The sequence below is a fragment of the Rhopalosiphum maidis genome, chromosome 3 (assembly GCF_003676215.2).
Source record: "Rhopalosiphum maidis isolate BTI-1 chromosome 3, ASM367621v3, whole genome shotgun sequence".
Lineage (NCBI taxonomy): Eukaryota > Metazoa > Arthropoda > Insecta > Hemiptera > Aphididae > Rhopalosiphum > Rhopalosiphum maidis.
Genome location: NC_040879.1, coordinates 42,736,333 through 42,760,579, shown reverse-complemented (window position 1 = coordinate 42,760,579; position 24,247 = coordinate 42,736,333). Strand labels below are relative to the sequence as shown.

At 25.7% G+C, this 24,247-nt stretch overlaps 2 protein-coding genes across 5 annotated transcripts; one reads left to right on the top strand and one right to left on the bottom strand.

The window, feature by feature from the left end:
• Window positions 1-583: 583 nt before the first annotated feature.
• On the bottom strand, window positions 584-2,372 carry LOC113558972. The gene is made up of 3 exons (XM_026964567.1): window positions 2,241-2,372; window positions 1,479-1,626; window positions 584-910 (listed from the first exon to the last, which is right to left on the bottom strand). The coding sequence occupies exons 1-3, from the start codon at window positions 2,257-2,259 to the stop codon at window positions 757-759; spliced, it is 321 nt and encodes a 106-aa protein (XP_026820368.1). The 5' UTR covers window positions 2,260-2,372; the 3' UTR covers window positions 584-756.
• Window positions 2,373-2,658: 286 nt separating this feature from the next.
• LOC113557156 lies at window positions 2,659-13,629 on the top strand. Of its 4 annotated transcripts, XM_026962494.1 has the most exons (8): window positions 5,610-5,766; window positions 6,896-7,398; window positions 8,014-8,230; window positions 10,855-10,999; window positions 11,057-11,264; window positions 11,464-11,659; window positions 11,733-12,017; window positions 12,647-13,629. In XM_026962494.1, exons 2-8 carry the CDS (start codon window positions 6,959-6,961, stop codon window positions 13,064-13,066), a joined length of 1,911 nt encoding a protein of 636 aa, XP_026818295.1. In that variant the 5' UTR covers window positions 5,610-5,766; window positions 6,896-6,958; the 3' UTR covers window positions 13,067-13,629. The 4 variants fall into 4 exon arrangements, with proteins under 4 accessions (XP_026818293.1, XP_026818295.1, XP_026818292.1 ...); XM_026962492.1 differs by lacking the exon at window positions 5,610-5,766 and adding an exon at window positions 2,659-2,704 and having other exon boundaries at window positions 10,855-11,264; XM_026962491.1 differs by having other exon boundaries at window positions 10,855-11,264.
• Window positions 13,630-24,247: the final 10,618 nt, after the last annotated feature.

Here is a 24,247-nt window from a genome sequence, read left to right as displayed (position 1 = left end):
AGTATTATTTTATTTCATTTTAACTTTATTAATGAACTTACTTGGTTGTGGTGAAACCAACAACCTGTGATTCGTGCAGTCGGAAATAAATGTGAGAGTATCGCTAAGAACAGTTTCATAATCCATTATTATGACAGATGGATTAAGGTTGACCAACAGATGAGTATTTAAAAAGTTGAAAAGGCAGTTGTAGGTGTTTCTTGTTTTACACTCTATAAAACAGTATAATAAAGGTATAGACTAAACACAAAATATATGAAGTTTTACTGTCTTGGTACCTATATAAAGGATAATGTAATATTTTATGGTTACCATATTATGGTATATTTTATAATTTTACACAAAGCTAACAGTAGTATGTAGCTACTAATTATATTGATAAATAATTAGTCAGGAACTAATGGAATCAAGTTTTAGAACATTTAATTTCCAAATTTTATTATATTAGCAACATAACAGTTCAGAATAATTGTAATAAATATTTTAAATAATTTCTTATTTTTGAATTACCTGCTAATTTTGATTATAAAATACAAAATTTCAAAAATATTAAAATTATACATACGTAATTTTCAATCATACAATGAACAGTTAACAACTGACTTCCCATATTTGATGGCACAACCTTAAAAGTGGCGTCTACATCGACTTCTTCAATATTTTTAGCTAAAACTAATTGGAATAATGAGGTGGGTGCATGATAAAATCATGCTTGCTTGGCCATCAACATCATGCAAACAACCCTTGAACATGATCTCACCACAGCAAGTGTACCGATGTAAACGTCTTATCAAAAATACTAGCCAAATCAGCCAGAGAATGGGGTAGAGATGGCAGAGATGATCTTCTGGCTACTCGCATAATACTTTCAGCAGTCGAATAAGGATAAAAGCTAGAAACTTCAGGATTTCTATGAAAACAAAATAGTGTTTACAAAGATTTCTTAGATTTTTCAAATGGCAATGTTTGTTTATATTTTAAAATGTATTTATTTGTTTTTATAACGAAAAGTACAAGAGTATTACTAATTTATTTTTATATTTATAAATGTATGAGATGAATAATAATTATTAATGTTTTACATATTAGGTTAAACAATAAGTATTAAGTAAAATTATGGGTAATGGACCTACAAAGAATCAAGAACAAGATAGTTTTGGTCACTACAGTATATTCACCATTGTTTCTTTTATTGTTGATCTTTTATAAAGAAAGTGTGTTATTTTTCAAAATAAATACGAGTAAATATATTTAATTATTAAATTAAGAGCCAAGTTCTCTGTATCATGCTTTATTTTGAAATAACTTTTTGTGGCTTACAATTTTAATATTTTTATACTTATAATTTTAGTGTTTAGTCCCATAACTCCCATATATTTATTTATAAGTTATTGGGAGGTAGGTCGTAGGTGGACTAAAATAAATATTTTTAGTTCACATACCTATTGTACAGTTACCAAATGATGTACTTTCCTTACCTTCTAGCTTCTTCATAATAAATATGCCTTAATGTTACATTTTCAAATGAAGCCCTTCTTTTAAACACTCCTGAATGCTCTGACCAATGTTTCATCAGGATTCCGAGTTTGGTGGCCATTATGTGGTTTAGTAGTTTATTTAGATTCCCTATTAATTATATTTATTAATATTATAGAATTATAGATATTGTTCATGCCATTTAGATCATAAGGATCTAGGTGGCCGATCACAAAATTTTGTTATACATATTAGTAAAATAGGACAATTAGTGTTGGGTAGTAATGTAAGATGTAACGTGCGACACTTGTTTCAGTAACTTAGATACACTTTTGAGTAAGGCTAGATATGGTAATTTTGTTATTTTTATCATTATTTAAAAGTAAATAAGTAGAAAAACGTGCTACATTATAAATTATATTTTTTGTATCTTTTACACTATAACGTGATGTTATGAAGAGGCATTTGGTGATTAATCTTTCCTCTCGTATCTGCATCAGGAAATTTAATTATATTAAAAATTTAATATTTATTTTCCCAGTATAGATAATATAAATACACGATTTTGTATTAAGATTATTTTTAATTTCAATTTTCGGTGAAAACTGATTATAAACATTTAGATTGTAAATAATAAAATATTTAGATTGATTTAAAATAGACTTTTTTTTATGGAACTTGAATAACACAAGAGTAACGTCATTTCAGTAACTCATTACTTTTGTACTTGAGTAACTAACAAGTAGTCTAGACAGTCTAGTTACCTGTTTTATTTTGTAACATTCCACCACATTAGGTAAAGGTAATGCATTACATATTAAACACTAAATAGTAATGGTGATGGGCGATTTTTGAAAGTAGATTTTACAGAAAAAAACGTACGGTTTAGTGCAAATATCACGTATTTATTTAAACAAAACCCATTTGACAAAAAGCCACCCGACGGCCGACACAAAGGAATAGGAAATCGACATAGAGCTATGCGACAAAAAAACCAACCGACATAAGACCGCCAATCACCATCCAGTCTTGCCAATATTGCACAATATTTCATCACAATTATTTGAAACGACAAAAAACATCAAAATAATTAAATGGTGTATGATCATTTATATTCTATTCCGTATATCCTAATTCATTTGTTATCAACATTAACTTAGTAATTATATTTTATCATGGTCAGAAACTCAGAACGATTTTAGATATTTAAGCAGTTTATTAGTTTAAGGTAACGTATAAATATTAAATTGTACTTGTCAGTGAGACGTTAACTATTATAATATACCTAATACTACTTGATACCTAGTTGATCAGTACCTATCTGTTAATGCCAACATGCCTTAGAATGGTGTGATTAAGTCATGCGTTAATTGCTTAAAATTAATCCAAACATCATAATATTGTATATTACGATTTACGCCCATATGCATAACTATCGGTGGCTGGTGGCCTGCTCCCCCCCATAAAAAACCAAATAATATTTTATACATTACGATTTACGGCTGTAGTAGCCTATAAGATTTTGCGCTAGTTGCGCCACCGATTACAACTAAAAAATAAATTTAAATCGTAACTACATTTACATATCAAATGATGTCCACACTTGAATCTAAATTTCTCTGAAACAATAATCGGCATATTATGTATTTTGACAATAATTGTCAGTTCACAGTTGCTATTACTAAGTACAATTTGTAAGAAATCTAGTATTATGTTTACAGATTAGTTGATCAAGCTTATAATAACTTAATAAATTATAAGTTATAAATGTCGTACCTATATAAGTTATAAGAGAAATACATAATATATAATAATACCTTGAGTATTCAACCTTTTTCACAAAGACATCAAGTCATCAAATAAAATCTGTTCATAAATACTAATTGAAAAAATACATTATTGATTAGTGATTACTATAGTTTAACCACTGATCTCTAAAAAAAATTGTCTATGTTTTTACCATGTCACAACTTTAAATTGCTCTACACCAGTAGCGGCTTTAGGGTTTGATTCTGAGGGGGCCATAAACATCACACAATTTTTTTAAAAATATTTTATAATATATTTATTCCAATTAGTGCCATATATTACCCACATTAATCATTAGTGCAAAATATTATATAAAATAAATATATATATAATAATTACATTTTATAAAACGAATTCTAATTTTCGATTTTTATTTTTAGCAAATCTATCTATATCTATAGATTGTCTCGATGAATGTGCATGAGAGCGAGGTTAGGTTAGGTTATAATTATCTATTGCTTTTAAAATTTTTTCTAAACTGAGGTCATATTATGATTTTTTGTTTTTTAATGGTTAATGATTTTATGTTATTACTGCTGTTATTGATTTTTATATGACCGTATTATGTTTGATATAATTTCAATTTGACTAAAACATCCAAAAATATAAAAATACCTATTGGGAATTGGGATGCTATTTTAAAATTGTTCATTAAAGTGAGATTAAAAACATTTACAGTTATTGGTGTTTTACTTAAATTTATATTTATATGATTATATTATGCCTAATGTTAAAAATAATAATATATTTAGTTGATTATACTACCATATAAAATTATTATATAACACAGGTAAAAATATGGCCTACAGTAGTTTAAAAAACTTTAAAATACATAATATGCACTATAGTTTTTTAGCATTTGAAGTTAGAATTATTATAAAATTTGTCAAAATTCCATACTAATAATAGAAACTTAATTCCGTCTCCGTTCATTTTGTTCACAGTCATTTTTTATTGTATACAATAATTCATTGTACATAACTTATATGGTTTAGTCGTTTAGTGTAATCATTGAAAACATTAATTATAAAAACATTTTGTTTTTTCTAATTAATAATCTAAATTCTAAAGTTATAGTACAGTAAACAATTATTGAAATGAAATAAAGAGTTTAGAGTAAAGAAATTAATTAAATAATTTTTAATTTAATATGCTGAAATAATACGTATCATTACAATGCAAATTACATGCCAGAGGTTAAATTTTTTACAATGGTAACTATTTTGGTCGTCTGCTCGGGTAAAATGGCTGTGGTAAAATGAAGTTACAAAAATTAAATCATTTAAAACGATATTAATCTGAACGTCTAAACATGACAGTCGTCAAACGGTTAAACATATTAACAATAAGAAATCAATCAAATTAGAAATATACCATATAGAAAATCCAAGAGTCCCTATCGGAAAACCTTTTTCATACTACAATACTACATACTAGTGTAGCCCCTCCCCTAGAGTCGCCACTGCTCTACACATTTTATTATGTTAAAAGAAAAGTAAAAACCACTACAAATTATTACAGTATTATTTTATTATATTTATTATTAATATTATTTGTTTACAATATTTATTTATTTGTATAAACTAATAAGTAACATTCTGTCAATTTCAATTTTAAATATAATTAATTTTTACTTAATATTTATTTATTTTTCATATGCGGATAAAATAAATACAAATGCTTTACTAAAGAGACTGCCATTGAGAAATCGTCTATACATGTTTTGAACAAATGGACATAAAATTCATTATTAAAATAGATAACATATTCAAAGAATTTTCAAGTATTTTAGGTTGAATTAAAGGTGTATAATCAAAATTATCGAATTGTGTAAAAAATGTATTAGTAATTTATAGATGACGGTTTTATTATTATTTTATTTATTCACTTAGGTAGTTAGATAGGCTATTGGTTTTGTCATACCTATTTAAGTTTTGACAGTTTTAGATTTTATAATAATTTTTAATTAACATTTATAATTTAACATAGAAAACATTAATAATTTCAAATAAATAATAATACAAATTAGGAATTCGTTAATTCATATTATTATGCATTTCATTTTTATTTGTTTTTATCACCGGTCTCCACATACACGAGCATTGATAAAATTGTACAATAACATTCATAACCATAGTTACATGTTTTAACAACGTATTTTATTTGAATAAGGGACATCATGGATGAACAAATTAAGAAATTCGTTTGCCCCAACTGATGTGAAAAAAACGCATCAAGGTCAGGGTTTAACCATATTATCACTGATATGACCCGCGAATTTTATTGTTGTCGTGTTAATACAGTGTCTTCTGTATGGTGTTCTTACTCATTGGTTGGCACGTTTTACAATAACTGTTGTTACTACCATTTTTTTTATTTTTAATTCAGTCGTTCTAGAACTATTATATTATTTGTGGTCGATCCGCATGCCAAAGACAAGTGTCTGTCGCTTACAACACACAAATTCTCAGACGCAAAAGTGTAAGTAAATTTGTCAGCAAAGCCGTTTTCCCCGATTGCTGTTAAATATTTATATTTCCAGGTGATCAGTAAACTTTTTGTAACACTAGAATCATCATTGTATCCCCATTATATTTATCGGTAGATTCTCATTACTATTAATTTTTAGTTTACGTCCAGCCCTTTGCACGGACAGCTGTAATTTTTTTCAGCATTGTGAAGTTTCATCATTTCGACAGTTTATACAAATTCGATAACAAGAGTGTGTTACGCTATCAACAATGATATTACGATATGACTTGTATCATGTTATACTGTTGTCATTTGTGCGTAATTATGGATGTGATTATTAATATGATTTCTTATAAATTGTCAGTTAGTTTTTTAAATGGTAGCAAAATGTGAATATTTTCACTCATATGGATCTATGATTTACAAACATGGTTTTTGTTTCAACAAATTAACATTCTTTGTAACTTGTAATATAGGTTTAGAATTGCCGTTTTTCCTTGTCTACTTTTTACATTAATTTTTAAGACAATTATTAAAACACTTATTTTGGTGTATTGTCAATAATATGCTCATTGATAGGTATAAATATAGTGCAGACGTACTAGTTTAAATATACATTTGTAAAATTAAAAAAATTGCTTTATTAAAATGTATAAATGTGTTTCTCTGTCTTATAATTTTGACAGAATAAAAACTTGTTGAAAATTTAAATTATTTTTTGCATACTCACTTTTAATTTTATTTAAAATAGTATAAAAATTATTAAATACTTGTTGACCGTTATACAGTTTTTTCTATTGGTGGAATTTTTCCTGAATAATTCAGATATTTTATCAGGATTATATATAAAATGTGTAAATTGTACAACCATAATTTTTAAATTATTAAGTTTTTTTTAAATATTATAGTTTTTTTTTTATTTACAAACATTAATTATTTTTGATTTAATTTCAAATTTTTTGTAAATGTTAAACATAGATACATAATAAATATACCTAACCTACTTGGTAGTATTTAGAAAAAATTTAATTTACACAACTATTGGTCAATTTTTAGTAGTATATCAAAACAAAATTTATAATATTACTTATAAGATAATTATTACTAATCTTCTAACTTGTTTCTTTGTTTTAAAAAGGTTTTCCCTTTTTGTGTTTCAATGTTTGAATAATTCATCAATAACTCTGATATAAAAGTCAACATGGAAACAGTTGTGGTGGAATCTGAAGTATTTGAAACTACTAGAAACGGCATTGAAATCTTGCTAACTGAATTAAAAGAGATGGAAGATAATTCTGATAACGTTGAAAGTTGTTCTATGATGAAAGATGATGTTACTGATGCCATCGAATCATTGTGTATTGCTGATACTCAACCAGAATATTTCAATGATAGTGATCCAAGCACTTTAGTTGATAATTTTAATGATACTAAAAGTGAAGTGAGTTCTATTGGACAAAATCAACAATTAATTTCTACAATTGAAGATCCAAAAGCAATAATGAACCAGATTAAAAATCTTCGATGTTTATTTACATGGAATATAAAACCAAATAATGAGAATAATTTAATTGTATTGATACAGAATAAATTTGGAGAATACAACTTAAATATTTGTTCATCTGAGTTTACATTAGAAAGGTATGTTCAATTTTAATAAATTATTTAGTTTCACTTTAAAAGTTTTAACATCCTAAATATAAAATATTCAATGGAATTGCTAAACTCTTTCCAAAAATATATAACTACTTTGTACCTTTGTGTCTGAATTGGCCATTGTTTTCATCATATTATAAAATAACCTATGTATAAATTTGAACTTCTAAAATCAGCTTACCTATTTTTTAATCAAAATCTTATTTATTTATCACAAACAGTAATAAATATATAACTACCAATAAAACTAATTATTCTCAAAAAATATAACTTAAAAAAGATTTAAGTAAGGACTTAAAGATAGTGTTGTCATGACTTCTTGCTAACCATTAAAAGAAAAAATTATTTTTAAATAATTTATTCAACAAGTTTTCTAACAAAAGGTTATTATTTTATTCTTTTAAAAACTAATAATTATATATAAATTAGTTTGTATGGGATATGAAAGATGCTTATTTAGAATATGCGTTGTCAACTTGTATCTGATGGCAACAGGCCACAGAGTTATATTATATAAAGTATGTTTGGCGATCTTTATTTGGTTCTATAATTATAATACTAATGCTCAATTAAATAATTAATTTTGATTGTTATTCTTAGGTATGTTGGCAATTTAATTATTGCTTATGAATTGTTTCATAAGAATGAACCCGAATTAGCCCAAATGAAATTGTTGGAAATTCAAAATTGGCTTGAAGAATTAGATAAAGGTACTGATGAGTTTTATTTGTCTATTAAAATTGGTCTTCAACATGTCACGAAAGCTACTTTCATTCATATGTTATATGCTACAAATCTTATTGAAGAATGTAAATGGGTAAGTTATTAATTAAGAGTTATTCTTTTTTTCATTCTTATTTTAATACATTAAGAATTTATATTTTCTTTCCTAAGCTAATAATAGGGTATGTGGTTTCTTTTAAAATTATTTTTTTTATAGACTAGTTTTAATTTATATATTTCAATTATTTTAATTAATAAATCAATTAACTAAAGTAATTCATCAACATTTACCATCATTATTTTTTTTATATATATATGTATTAAAAAGCACTATCAAACCCAATTAAAAATAATATAGGTGATTTTGATTGTGTAGTGTAATGTAGTGCAGTGTAATTAAAAAATGTTTATTGACAAAAAAAGAAACATTAAATTATGTATACTTTTTAAATTTTAAATTCCAAATTATTGATACATAATTATAAAAAATATAAGATTCGACTGTAAATAATTATTCTTTAGTGATATCATACAGTTACACTACCTTTAAAATTATCAAATAATTTATCATAACAAGGTTCTTTGTATAAAAAAAAAAAAATATGACAGGTATGTCAGGTATATGGCCAAAAGTATTTCAATTTAAAGATGGTGGTTTTAAAAATGTTTAAATAATTTAAATATTTAACTAGATTAACCAGTTGTTTTTTATCTTCCTCATTAAAAACATCAATTTTGCTTTCAATAGAATCATAGAAATTAGCTTTAACATTAGTTAATTGATCTATTATCAAACTTGAAGTGAAAATAAATATGATAGAATATTGAATTTTTACAATATTTCAGTTTTCATATGTGTAAAATATGACAATTTAAAAATCATAATTTATTACACTAAAATTGAATTATTGTGTAACAGTCAATGTACAAACACAGATAATTATATGTTTTAACTTAAATTTGTATAATATATCAATAAACAAAAATATTAAGCAAATAATAGTTATATTTTTGTTAGTGCACATTTGCTAAGTTGTACTATTTATAAGATGTTGACAACTGATAACACATGTGAATGTGATATCTCCTTAATTTTGGTAATATGTAAAAATGTATGGTTAAGATTGAAGACCGGATTTAATTATATTGAAAACACAAAAATTGTATATTAAAATGGTATAATAGCATAAAGGAATATGTAAAATTGCACTATAAAAATACATAAGTCATGTAAAAAAAAATTTAAATTCATGACTATAATTAAATTAATTAAAAAAAGAAAATTAGGTAAATGTTTTTTTTTTTAATTAAAATTGATAATTAAATACATTTTAAAATTATGTTCATTAAAAATAATTCTTCTACCACTTAAAACATTATGTTTGTACAAATAAAAACTATGTTCTATGTTATACTAGTTGTTGGTGCATATTTAAAACAATTCAATAAGGTAGGTGTTATATCTAAATTAACATCTGCTTTACTAAACATGACTTTTATAACTCATAAGATTTTATCATTTTTTCAATTATATATATAAATTTATCTTTTATTGTTAATTGTTTCATACTTTCAATTAGTTCATTATTTGATTATTCCAAGTTGGTAAAATTAAAGAATAACTCAGATAAGTGTAATTATATGCTAAACCATATTAAACTGCATTATTTTGTACAAGCTGTTTCAGCTTTTTTGTGCTTATAGCATTGTCTTTTAAACTTTTAATCGCATTTTTAATGTAATTATTTGCATAGAAAAGTGTAAACATTTAACCATGTTCCCCACTTTATAATAATAGGTTTGGGAGTTAAAAGTATATCCTGTATTTAATTTTGTATTTATTTAAGTCTTTAGTTATGATAATTCAAACTTCATTTATACACAACAAATTTTTAATATATAAAAAAAATAAAGCTAATTATATGTTTGCATTGAACAAAAACATATTGTCTGTTCAAAGTTGCCATGAAGATCTATGATTAGTGACATTGATGAATAATGTATTGATTTTACGGAGATGGGCTTTTTTTTGTTAGCACCTTTTAAAACTGTAAACATACTTTGATTTACCACTTTTGGTTTATAGTAGCAAAATGGATCTAATAGGTACTTTCAGAAACCAGAAGTAAAAAATACACAGTACTTTTCAGTATAACCTGAGAAAAAAATGTAGGAAACGAGAGTTTTTACGCAAAACCAGTAGTTTATAAATCATTTTTGTTTTTCGTTGTTACTCTTAAATGAATATCAGTAGACTTAAAATTGTATTCAAAAATTTATAATAGCATTTATTATTTATTAGATATTTTACTAGATTTAAAATTTTTCCCTTTTATTTAGTATATATTTATGATACATTTTTGTTTTCCTTTAAAAGTTTTAAAAATACAAGATTTCTTATAGGTTTTTCTTACAAGAGTCATAAAAATTATTAAGTAATACAATTCTTCAAACAATTTTTATGAGCACCAGAAATTTAAATTTTGATGAAATTGGAGACTCATATATGAATTGTCGATTTCTTATCTAAATATTGGAGTTTTATTGTTGTAACTTAAATTTGTATATTAATTGAATAAACTTGAAACATTCAACTATTGCTTAAATTATTGTTTTCTAAAGAAAACAAATATCATGTTGGTATTTTAAAATTCTAACATATGATTCAGCAATTTGTGCTAAATTAATGACCATTATATTATTCTTTTTTTTTTTTAGATATTGAATGATGTTGTATTATATTCCCATATGAATTTCAAATCAAGAGCAACTATTCATGCAATATGTGCGGCTGTATTAACTGAATATGGTGCAAATAATATGATCTATTTAAAAAACGCTTGCAACAATGCAAAGATAGCATGTGATTTAGATCCTACAACTTCTCATTGGTTTTATACTTATTCACTTGCATTGACAGCTAACAGACAATTCTCACATAAGTCAAATCCTACTAAAAATGAAATTAATGCAATTAATCAAGCAGTTATGTTGTCAAATGGGAAAAATGTTCTTTTTAATTACCATCAATTGATTCTATGTAGATATGATATAGTAAGAAATACTATAAAAAAAAAATCCCTGATTAAACAAAATTTACAACATAAAAAATGTGTTTATATTATCAAGTAAGTAAAACTATAAGAACATATTATTATTTTTATTGCTCATGAGTTATGTTTGTAATTAGACATAAATATTTAATAATATTTTTAAGAAAAATTATCTAGAAAGAAATTAGTAAAAATAAAATTATAAATTCAGCATAAGACATAATTCGTAAATATTTAAGAAAAAACAATTTAAGTAGAAAAATATTTGTTTTAGAAACATAATAAGCATGGATCCAAAAGACCCTCTTTTGATAGTTAAGTGTGCTAGAATTTTAATGACTCTTCCTATTATGGCTCTTGATTTTAATCTGGGAAAACAATGTTTAATAAAAGCCTTTGAAATGGCATCAAATGATGAGACGGTTTTAAAAGCTATTAGTGAAGCAGTCAACGCATATTATAATAATATTGTAAGTTATATTCAAAAATAATACACATTTATTTAAGTTAATTTTTTTTTTTAAATTTTATTCTTCAAAACAGAAACCTAAAACAACTGTAACTAAGCCAAATCAACCACCACCAAGGATTAAAAGATCAAAACTAGGAAATGATTTAAGATTTATAATGAAAAAACATATGAATGGAGAAGATCCTGTTCCTTACCTGACCAATTTAGTTTCTAAATATGATGGACTTGAACAATCAATAGTTATAGCTCAACTATGTTCCTATACAATATTATTCACAGACAACTTAAAATTTGGCATTGAACAGTTCATTAAGTTGATTGAACAACCAGGAATTGCCAATAACGATATTATCACAGTAATTAATTTAAATATAATATTTGTTTTCTATTTCACTTATAAATTATCTAACTGTACTCGATTCAAATTATAAACTATACTCACTGGTAACCAGTTTTTATCATACAATAGTTGTTTTTCACCTCAACTGAATTAATTATATGCACACCCATTTGCACAAGTTAGGTACTATATTTCATACTTTATTTATCACTGTCATTAATTAAATTATTGATTATTAATTAATTAATGATGTAAAAATAAAATATTTGTTATGTTAAAAATTCTAAGCAAAGCTAAGATCAGTTTTAAAATGATTTGAGTTGGTTTTAATTGTATCATCAGTGATTTATATTTAGATCAAATTAGTTAAATCAAAAAATTAATTATTTAGAGTAATATTATGAATAAATTTAAAAATGTCCTTACATATAAAGACATAATCTACTCATAATGATTTTTTTAAATATTAAATATAATTTAATTAAAATGTAATACATTTATTATAGTAATCATACTATAATAGATCACTCAATAACAAGATATTCTTAATAACTACTATATAACAATGACTTTCTTGGGTTTTAAAATGTTCATGACATATTATACTTAGTTTTAAATGTCTTATAAGTATTTTATTTGTTTCAGAAACATACTTCATCATTTGGTTCACAGAAATTTAATTTATCAGAGCTAATTTATAATGAAATCAGATTGGCTACAAATTTAAGTGGCACTTCTACTGAAGATATATTGTATTATTATAAAATATTAGCTAAAATCATGGAAACATGTAATTTAGAGATTAAAGATATAGACTCATCAATGAAAGCTAAGCTCATTGCTGATTCATCTGTTAAGTCAGATCGTTATGGATTTTCAAATAGAAGAGTCCAATGTAAGACTAAGAGTGTGAACAAAAATAATGTTTTAAAAAATAAACGGTCAAAAGCAAAGAAGGTCAATTTAAGGAAAGTTAAAATACCCAAAATGTCTTCTGATGGGTATAGGGTCAGACTTTCCAATAAATCTATAACTTTGACCATGCAATCAAATTTAGAAACATGAACAGAAGTGTACCAGCAAGCATTTTAAAACATTTATTTAACATACGACAACACTTGAATTCAACTAATGTTTTTTCTGCTGATCTTAAGAGGATGCTACTTAGATAATGAAAACCATATAATTATCAATACCCTTTTCTGCTTTAAGAGTAGAGTTTGTTTACATTTAATTTTTTTTTTTTAATAATAAAAATAATTTAATTTTAATTAATACCAAAATATTTTAAGATTGTTGCAAAATCACTTTATAGAAGAAAATATTATCTTTGCTAAAATATAATTAAATGTTCAAAAACTTAATCCATTTATTTTAACTTCTGTGTTATTTATTTGCACTCATTCTGTTTTCACACTACTGTTTGTTAGTGGGTAGCTTCCTCTTAAGAGGTATTACTAAAATATGTACACATTTAACGGTCTAGAGATAGATCTATTTTTAGCTTCACTCATTAACATATTTTATATTATACACCTATGAACCAAACTGTCTAAGATACTTATATCAGTTTCCTTTTAAAGTCTAATTTTGATATTTTTAAGCCTTCATAAAATATTTCATGATGAATAATACCAGTTTTATATTTTTTTTCAAAAATAATTTTTATTAAATTAAAAATCTAAATTTTAATCTTTTCTATAATTATGTTCATAGAAAAGGAATTTTTTTCTAACACATTTTGATGATAGATAAATATACTTTATATAAAATATAATTTTAATTAAAATTATGTAGGTTTGAATTCATCAGATGAAGACAACAGTCCATTTAAAAATTCACATCAAATTCAATAAAAACCTACAACATTTATACATCTAAAACTCAGGCCACAAACAAATTTTTTTTTTTTCATAAAATTTTAATTTTTTTTAATGTTAATAAAATAATGAAATGTATCTATATCTATATCGTTCTTTTTTATTTGTTACGTAAAAAGTATATTTTTATATTTTTAGTATATTGTATTACTAATTATTAAAATTTAAATATATTCAGTTAAAAATTTTTAAACTATTTTATATGAATTTTGTTGTTTTGTTTTTGTTTAATATTTCATTGTATAGGAATTTAGTAAAATATTTTACCATATAGGTTCATAAAATAATGAATATTTTATATGGAAAAGTGTTGTACTCGATTTAAATAATTATTTATTTATTGAATATGAATTTTAATATAGGAATTAAAATATGAACAATTTGTACAATATATAATGTAGGTATAAATTATAAGGTATAACAAGACTATTTAACAAATTCCCATTACAAATGTTACTATGTCGTATGTATGTAAGACAGAGACAACACATGCGGGTAAGACGTCCTCTTAATTCATGTATAGTAGCACACAATACTGAATTAGGACCTCAACAAAGTCAAATTAGGTATAGTAGAACCTCCATTAACCGTGCTCACACTTCAGAAAATTAACTAATAAGTATGGACTGTAGATATATAATATCTAGTTATAATCGAACATTTTATATTAGGTGTATAATAATATAATATACAATATTGACAAACGTATTAATTACATTTTTGACGATAATACCTAATAATATGAAATGAGAAGTGAAGTAAGGAAAATTATTTCAAACCAAAAAAAAAAACGAAGACAGATAACTTCGTATTTTAAGCCCTGATAACTTGTTATATATAATATTATGGATGTATAACATTGTATGCATTTCTAATTATAAATAAATAAAAAAAATAATGATTATAAAATGTCTCGATTAACCGTGGTTTTCATTTATCCACGTGACTCCCTCCTCATCATTACCCTGGATAATTGAAGTTCCACTGTATATATTTTTGCGGAACTTACCTATTAAAAATAATATTTGTTCAAATGGTTGCAGTAGTGTTATTTATTGTTTATTGTTTGTGTTAGCATCCTAAGTACATACTACATTACAATTATGATAATTAATCGTTTAAATTGTTAAAAATTAACTACATGAAAAAAAAAACAGTGCATAGTTTTTTCAAATTCTATTATATGTAAAAAAAAATTACCAGGAATCAGGATAACCATTTAACAATTAAATTGATAATCCTTATGCGTATTATGGTATTTATCAAAAAGCGAAAAGCAGAACTTAAAAGTTTTATAAGCAAAGTGAAAAATACTCAAGTCCATACAAAATATTATAGAACCTGTGTATTTTAATTATATTATAGATTTAATTTTATAATCAATTATTAGAATACTTGCTTCGAAGTTTATAAAAAAATTGAATACAATGCATTATTTATCTATCTTTTGTAATAGGTGATTTAAGGTAAACATGCAATTTATAGGTAATGATGTAATGTACAAATACATTTTTGACTGTTAGTGTATGGGCTTATTACTAAATTAAAAATTAGTTTTATCTATTTGCTATTAAGTTTTCTTCGCCATCAACTCAAAAACAACACTATCGACGGACTGGATTAATCTAGAAAGTACTAATAAATCCAGACGAATTGATTCCAAGTCATAATCGGACCAGCTATCCTAAAATAAAAACAAAAAATAAAAATAATATTAATCACAATTAAATGAAATATTACATAATAAATATTTAAAAAAAAAAATAAAGAATTCTAGTTTAATAATAATAAAAAAAAAAAAGAACTATGGACTACCCCGACGTCAATAACGGGACTTTACTCCCAATGTATCATGAATTCGTCAGCTAATAAAAAATTCGTAAAAATTGGTTCAACTGTTGATCTCAAAAGCCACGGTTAGGTTAAGAATAAATTGACCTATTATCAAATTTAAAGGTAATAATATTGTCTAAAAAATAATGTATATATAATATATATGCTTTTATTGATATATTAGCATTTTAAAGTGAGCTATAGCTATTTAAAATATTACAACGTTAAAATGTTAATAACTCACTTTAAAATGATAATATGAACAAAAGTATATGTCATTTTCTAGATAATATTCTTACCTTTAAATTTAAAACGCAAATTTGTTATGATGTACCTACGTTAGTAAGACAGAGACATAACACATGTGAGTATAGGTACAATAACATTGTACATGTACTAACATTTTACAGAAACAATATAATAATTATTTTTTATAATAATAAAGTGTATTTACTACTATTTATTACTTTTAAAACAAACACATATTTCGTCTTGACAAGCACTTTTACACGAACAACTTAGGAATCTCTGACCTCAAGATACAATTCGGACAAAAGTGGGTGTTCACTTTGTGTACCTACGAAAATGCGTTGTGATTCGCACGATTGCTGTTGCCTGTCATTATTGAAGAAAAAATAAGATGTACACAATAATAACTACACATGGTCTAATCAAAGGATGCACCAATTCTGGAAATATGTAGCATTCCACTGCAAATTATTTTAGCTGAACAGGTTGACAAACAAAAATAATTAACCTTGCATGACTGTCCCACTGTCCAAGTTGTATCTGGAAGTCAAGTATTCTTAAGTTATTCATGTAAAAGTGCTTATCAAACTAAAAGATGTGTTTGTTTTAAAAGTAGGTAGCTTAAAATGTAACAGTCGTTCAGCCGCTGTCACAATTCATTTTCCTGCTCTAAAAAATAAAAAATAATTATAATATTGTTAATAAATTAATATAATACAAATATACTATATTATTAAGCATAATAATTTAAAAGTTAAATTTAGGCGAGTCGAATAAGTTGTAGAAGTTATAAATAAGCCCTTAATAAATACGAGTACATGAAATCACTAATAATAAATCTAATCATATTTGACGTTTCCGTTAAATATTGTTTTTCAGTACACAAAGTGAATACTGAACGACCACATTGTGAAAAGAATTACACGATTTGAGTGACCATTTCGTGAAAAGATCGATTTCACGAAATGGCTACGACATAGAATAAAACATTTTAATTGTTACTCAGTAATTCTGAAGTGAAGATCGAAGGAATATTATTGATATTATACTAATGTAATATTTAATAAACTGTAAATTTTATTTATTTTGAAAATGTATATGATAGGTACAATATACTTGAATATCATGATTGTTATAATTTACAGATATTTTTTATTATTTAATTAATATTAATTCATAAATTAATTTTCCTTACAATATAGAATTTTTTTTTTGCTATGAAGTTAACTGTGATTCAACATTCATAGTATTACAAGATATAGGTAAAATTAAAATTTACCTGAATCATACTTTGTGCATTACTTTCTTTACTGTCTGTTATTTCAATTTTCCTGTAATTCCTCATGATAAGTTTTATCCTGAAAACAAAAAGTATATTAAATTACAAAACAGATGTAATGATTTTTTGACATTTAACATTTGCCGCTTTCGTCCTGGAAATTAATTGAAATCAAATTTTTCTAATTTGTTATAAAATAATATGGTGTAATAAAAATTTAATATTTTAATGCATAATAAATGTGTTGTGGATAAAAGTTGTGTGTAAGGATAGGTACTCAATTTTATATTTTATTGTACATAATATAATGATATTATAAATTCTAGAACAATTATTAATGATTGGGTACATATCTAATCAATGTAAAAACGCAATTTTTTATTTTAAGATTTTTGTTTAATCTATTAATAACAGTCACTTTTTAACCAAGCCTAAAGATATTAGTGTTTTATTGCACTATAATTTATAGTAGATATTTATTATAATTACACAACTGTTTTTTAATTATATACCTAAAATATCCGAAAGAATTATGTTGAAATTATTATTTTTATTTTGTATGTATTATTTATTACTTGATGAGCTATTGAACTACCTATCCATATTCCGTAAGTATTAATCAATCGTTGATCAATAAATCAATTTATAAGTTGGTATGATGGAAATCAATGTATAATAAAAGAAAACTATGGACATATTCTTCTACAACAGTTGATGCTAGGATGTATTTTTCATTCAATAATTGAATGTTAAGTGTTCTTGAAAAAGCTAACCAATTATACCAATTATCATCAAATTCATGGACGTAGATAAAATTTCAATCAGGGGGGGGGCAATGGCGTAGTCAATTTTAAATAATTAAAACTCAATTTATAAGGTGTAAGAAATTAAATTTAGTTTGAAGTGCAAGGGGAGGACACACCCTCCCCACCCTCCCCACCCTCGCTACGCCCATAAATTCAAATTCATAAAACTTGAATAGATGATCAAATTAAATTGTTGGGAAAGTTTCAAACAATGTGTACATAAATAATAAAATTAATTAATTTTTCCTCGTATTCCAGTGCACAATGCACATACCCAAGACATAGAACACAGTTGGTGATAACCAGTAACAATCGTACATTGTTTCATAGTAATTTAAGTCATTTTTATTCAATACCTATATTATATAAATATAATGGAGTATTAGTTTCATTTAATCACAGATGACGTAGACCTATTAAAAACTATTATATTTATAATAACAATATATGTAGGTACAAAGTACTTACAAATTACAATCTATATAAGATGTCACTAGTGTAACAATACCTAAAATAAAAAAATTCCAATTTGTTTATTTTTATTTTTTTTTTCGATCTCATACAAAATTATCTTAGTCAATATAGCTTCAACACTATAATATCGATCTTGTATTTTAATAATTTATAATATATTATGTTTTTCAATTTTTTCAATAGGTAGAGATTAAACGACAGTGACGTATTTAGGATTTCTTTATGGTAGGAGATATAATTAAAATTGTCAATGCCAAACGGCTCAAAATTGTGTTACCTACTGTTAGAGTGATAAATAGAAAAAAACACAACTATAACCATATAAAAATTGCTAAAAAAAAAAAGGTGGGTCAAGGGTGGAGATATATCTCCCTAATCTCTCCCTCCCCCCGTAAATACACCACTGTTAAACGATAGACGGCAAGTATAAAAACTACACGATGAAAGTACAAAATATATCATGTTGTCAGAAGCGGCTACAATGTATCTACGCTATTAATTCGTGTAGTCGTGGATGAATACTCGACACATTGACAGGGTACGCTCATACATAGTCTATTAGTATATTATACGATAGGTGTAAAACTCACTTGTAAACTGCAAAAATCAACGATGATTTATACCAGCTCTGCAAAGTTCATCACTTTTGAATCGTAGGTAATTACGTCGATGTCGGTGCACAGACTAGGGTCTATTAGAAATGCTGTCAAAACTTATGGATTTAGTTTGATGACGTGAAAAACGATATAGATAATGGCGTCGTTAGTGGTTGACCATAGAAAAGTATATTTGGAGGTAATTTATATAGTGATTTGCGTTTTGTAGCCTGTTGCCGCTGTGGATGGTGGATACGCAGGATGGCTTAGTGAATATAATGGCTGCTGCTCACTGGCTGTTTGTCGCTAGACTGAATAAACTTAATATATCAAGATGATATTATCTTGACAATTTTTTTGTTGAAAAGATTTAATGTTGTTCACTTTTTATTCCATGTATGTGCCTGGGGAACATGCGCATTATTATTGTATGCGGCCCACGGGTGGCTCATTGATTTATAGCGATGGGGTGGATGGTGGTTGCAAGACGCGTCTGGTCACATCATTATACACTCCCGTAGACCATCTCATCATCGATCAGATAACCGACCATACGATATCGGTACTTGTCGGTAGACAATAGTCAAATCCACCAACGACATCGTGTTTCGAGACGGGTACGATTAGTTCTGTTTGGATTGTTTTTCGTTGTCGACCGATTTATTCCGGTGGATCTTTTTGTGTAAAGTTGAGGGGCGATCGGTGTAAGTTTATTAATTATTCATTATATTGTATAGTATATTTCTCTACAATATATTGACTTTATTGGTATATTACTTTCAACTATATAAAAAAAAAACTGCAAATTTTAAATAATTTGATTAATTGATTAGCCCTTTGACGAGCAGCTCTTGAATAATGTAAACGGCATACGAGAACAGTTTTGGAATGTTTAATTCTAAAAACAAATTAAAATTAAAAACTAAAAATATAAATATCAAATTAATAATGTTACAACTGTATAATAACGACCGCTAACCGCGTGGTAGGTTTGTAAGTTCTAGAAAAATAGCTACGTTTACGCATTTTTAAGATATTCAAGGCCCATAAATAGGGTGGCCATTTATCCCGGTTTTAACGGCATATCCCGATGTCCCGGCCGGTAATTAATAAGCTTGTCACGGTTAATACAGAAACTGAGAGAAAATAACTTTTTGTACTCTTTAATTAGTCATATACGTGTCACGGCACGTTGGCACGTCCGAATTGGTTGTTACAAAGGGTATATCCAAATTAAGGAAATGTAGTTTTTGTCATATATATAATTTTTATTTTTAATTAAAAATTATAAAATAAATAATAATAAACATAATATCTTTTTTTAAATTCATCTATTAGGTACTCCTTTTTTATAAATATGATGTAGGTATAAATAATATTATTTAGGTAAAAATTTGTAATAAACATTTTTATACATTTAAATCTATTCATTTCATTATTTTTGGATTTATAAATGTTTCCTCATTTTTAGATTTTTCTATTTCATATGTATTTATATATTGATGGGAAATATGTTCAAGGCAGATTCAAGGGAGGGGCACGGGGGGCAAGTACCACTCTCGTTGGAAAAAAATAATATTAAAAAACATACATTTTTATCATATTGTTGTTTTTTGGTGGGGGGGGGCTATATCTATATTATATAATTTTCCTATAAAGTGCCCCGACAAATACATGCTGGATCCACCCTTGAATATGTTATGATAATATTAAATCATATTTTGCTTTTATGGAAAGTCTTTACTGAGAACCAATTTGTATATTAATTTTCAAGTATGGGAACTAATTAGGATGCAGCCTCGTGTCAAATATATGTAGTCTAGGTATTCTTTTGGCTATCCGTAATCACCAACATCATTAGAAAATTAAGTGAAAAAATACAATTATTCTTTTTTTTCGTAACTTTGTTAGAGAGAAACATATTTTAACATTTTAATAAACATAATATGAGTACTATGTTTATGCACATTCCCAGCGATAACTGTAACTTAGGTTTTATTAAGCGCATTCGTGGCACATTTGTAGATCCTATTCCTTTAAAAATTCTATAATTATTTCTCCTTTGTTCGTTCCCACTTAGAATGATGCCACCTTATTTGAATATATAAATACATAAAAAAAAAAATAGAATATGTTCAAAAGAACTTTTTTGTTTCCTTTAAATTTAATATTCATAAACCTCCCTACAGTTCTTATAATAATATTATACTCTTTCTTAATTTTTTATCACTTAATGAACGTTGAATGCTTTTACTATCTAAATTTCTCCATAAATTATTACTAGGCTCCAGGGATGTGCCTAGAATTTTTTTTTTTTTTTTGAGGGTGGTTGAACATTTTACCGTATATTTTCAAATATAAATTATGTTTTAAATTTCTCTGAAAACCTCCCGATGGTTGCTGATAATGCATAATATATTTTTGATTTAATTTAACTTTTCTATTATCTCTATTGTATTTATAACATATTTTATAGTTTTTGTTATTATATTCATTTTTTTTATTATTAAGTAAATACTTAATAGATTTATATTTATAATATTGTACATTAATTTATTTGTATTTTCTGTACACATTGTTTAAAAATTGTAATAGGACTCACGTCCCTTCATTTAATAAAATAAAAATAAAAAAGAAATTATACACCACAATTTATTTGGGGGTCAACCGATTATCCTAAATATTGAAAGATCACATAAGGTACCTAAAAGTTATTCTAGATAGTAAGCTCTCTCTCCACAGGCATAACGAGATAGTTATATTGAGGGTTGCCAAATCCGCGATGGTATTAATGAGACTGATACCACACATAAGACAAGTGGCCTCTGTCAATGGAGTAGAAAGCTCCAAGACACTGTCGTCCACAGCCTGATATTTTTATGTCATACGTGACGACGGCCCGCATCTGGTCAATTACACAAATAATAGTTACCGCCAAGAACAGGGTAAATCTGGTCAGGTACTGAGATACTAGATGATGGTGGCTTCGAGAATTAGGTACCAGAGCGTATATTGGTTCAGACGAGGACTCACTCTTGTTCCTATTAGATTACATGCATGATGCATCCCCTGATTTCCCGATTTGTTGGCCATGACAATTCGGAAATGATACGCACAAAAAATAGCTGTCAGTGCGTTTAACAATGAAATATTGCAATTATTATCTACTGTTGATTCATATCATTCTTTAATGCATACGTTCGGAGTATCAAAATAATCAATATCACAAATTTACCTGTAATTGCAAAGCATTAATAATCAGCTTTCATACGTTATGGGCAAACTCAAGGGTTTTAAATGATTTATAACAAACATGTTCAATATGGGTACTAGGATTAAGGTTACTACTAGAATAAATCTGAGATCTATAAAACTGCAGCTATTATCAGAACATGAAAGAATAGAAGCTAATGATAAGAAAATACAATAGGAGACTGGATCCTGGTAAAATCCATATTTTTACACTTAAAACAATTGAGGGATAAATAATAATTATATTAAATTGAACTATTCAGTATTTCAGTAAAACGGTTAAAATCTTTCTGGAGCATGATACAGTCATCAGTAGAGACAATAGAGTGATCTATACCATTGTGGCAGTGTATAGTTTAATATTATCGGCAAAACATAAAATACGGCTACGGGAAAGAACATTTGAGAAATATTATAGATTTTAATTATGTAATATTTATAATAAATTGTAATATTTTGATGTTATACATAGTTTTAATATAAATAACAAAATGTATTATAGATATAATAGAAGACTGTATAATATATATTTAAAAATTGTATTACCAACTTTTACTACGATTATTTAGTATAGTAAGATATATTATTTAATTAAACAATAATTTAAATTAAATTAAATACTTCATCTGATACATTTTTTAATGAATTTTGTAATTTTTACAACGTTTTTAACATGTATCTTTAGTTTGTGTTTTGTAGATAAATGTAATTCTACTTATAATTAAACAGGAATGGTAAAAAAATTATCAATATCAATCTAATGATTCATTTACTCACTTAAGACTTGTGAAACTAATAAAAAAATAAAATATATTTTTAGCAAATAATTAAGGAAATTAAAAAAAACACGACAAAATGTATTGCTTAAAGTACTTATTTTAAAGAGGTCTCTCTTATTAATTGAATCTTGCGGAGGCTTCGTCAACCCCCCCCCCCCCACGTTAATCCGGCTCTATTGACAATTACTGTAAATTTTCTGTTCCATTGTATTATTAACAGTTTGACAATATGCATTTTTAGTGACCATGGTAACTAAAAATAATAATTAAAGATTAAATGTAACTCTTAAAATAATATTTATGTGTATCTAAAAAAAGTGGGCAAGTGGGTAACTCTCTGCTGTATAGTAGAGATGGAGTGTAGGTCACTGGTCACTATAATGGATGTGTTAAATTTGAAGGCAATGACGGGTATCATTGTATACGAAAAACGATTCTGAACGGAAATGATTTGTCAGTTAATGATAATTAGTTGGATGTATTATATTATTACCTATATTTAAATTGTAATATAATATCGTTATTTTACGTGATTTCGTAAAAAATTAAATTTAATATACGCTCGTAAAATGTTTTCTATATTGACGCTGGAATTTTTTTCTACAGTTACTTGAAGGAAAACTTATGGATAACCTTGTATTGGATTTTTGAACCTTAAGTATAAATCACAAAAATTTTATGAATTTTCAACTTCAAAATTTCTTGCAAATTTTCGCAATTTTGATATAGTTTGTAAACATTTGAACTTTAAATGCTTATAAACAAAAATTGTGGCTAACGATTTTTGATTTTTTTTTTTTTACTACAATAAATACAACTTATAATAAATCTTGTATTAAATTTTAAAGATTTTTTGGACAGCCAAATTTTTGTTTCTCGGCATTTTAAGAAAAAAACTTAGAAAAGTCGAAAATTTCAATTGTCTATAAGTAGTCTAAATAAGGTCAAAATATTTTGAAAATTTTATCGTAAATAGATAACCATAATATAAACATTTGGTGAAAATTTAAATTATTTACAATGATTCGTTTTTGAATTACAGCAAAATCAAGATATCAATTTTGTCGAAAAGTAGTTATGCGTAAAAATTCCCGTTTT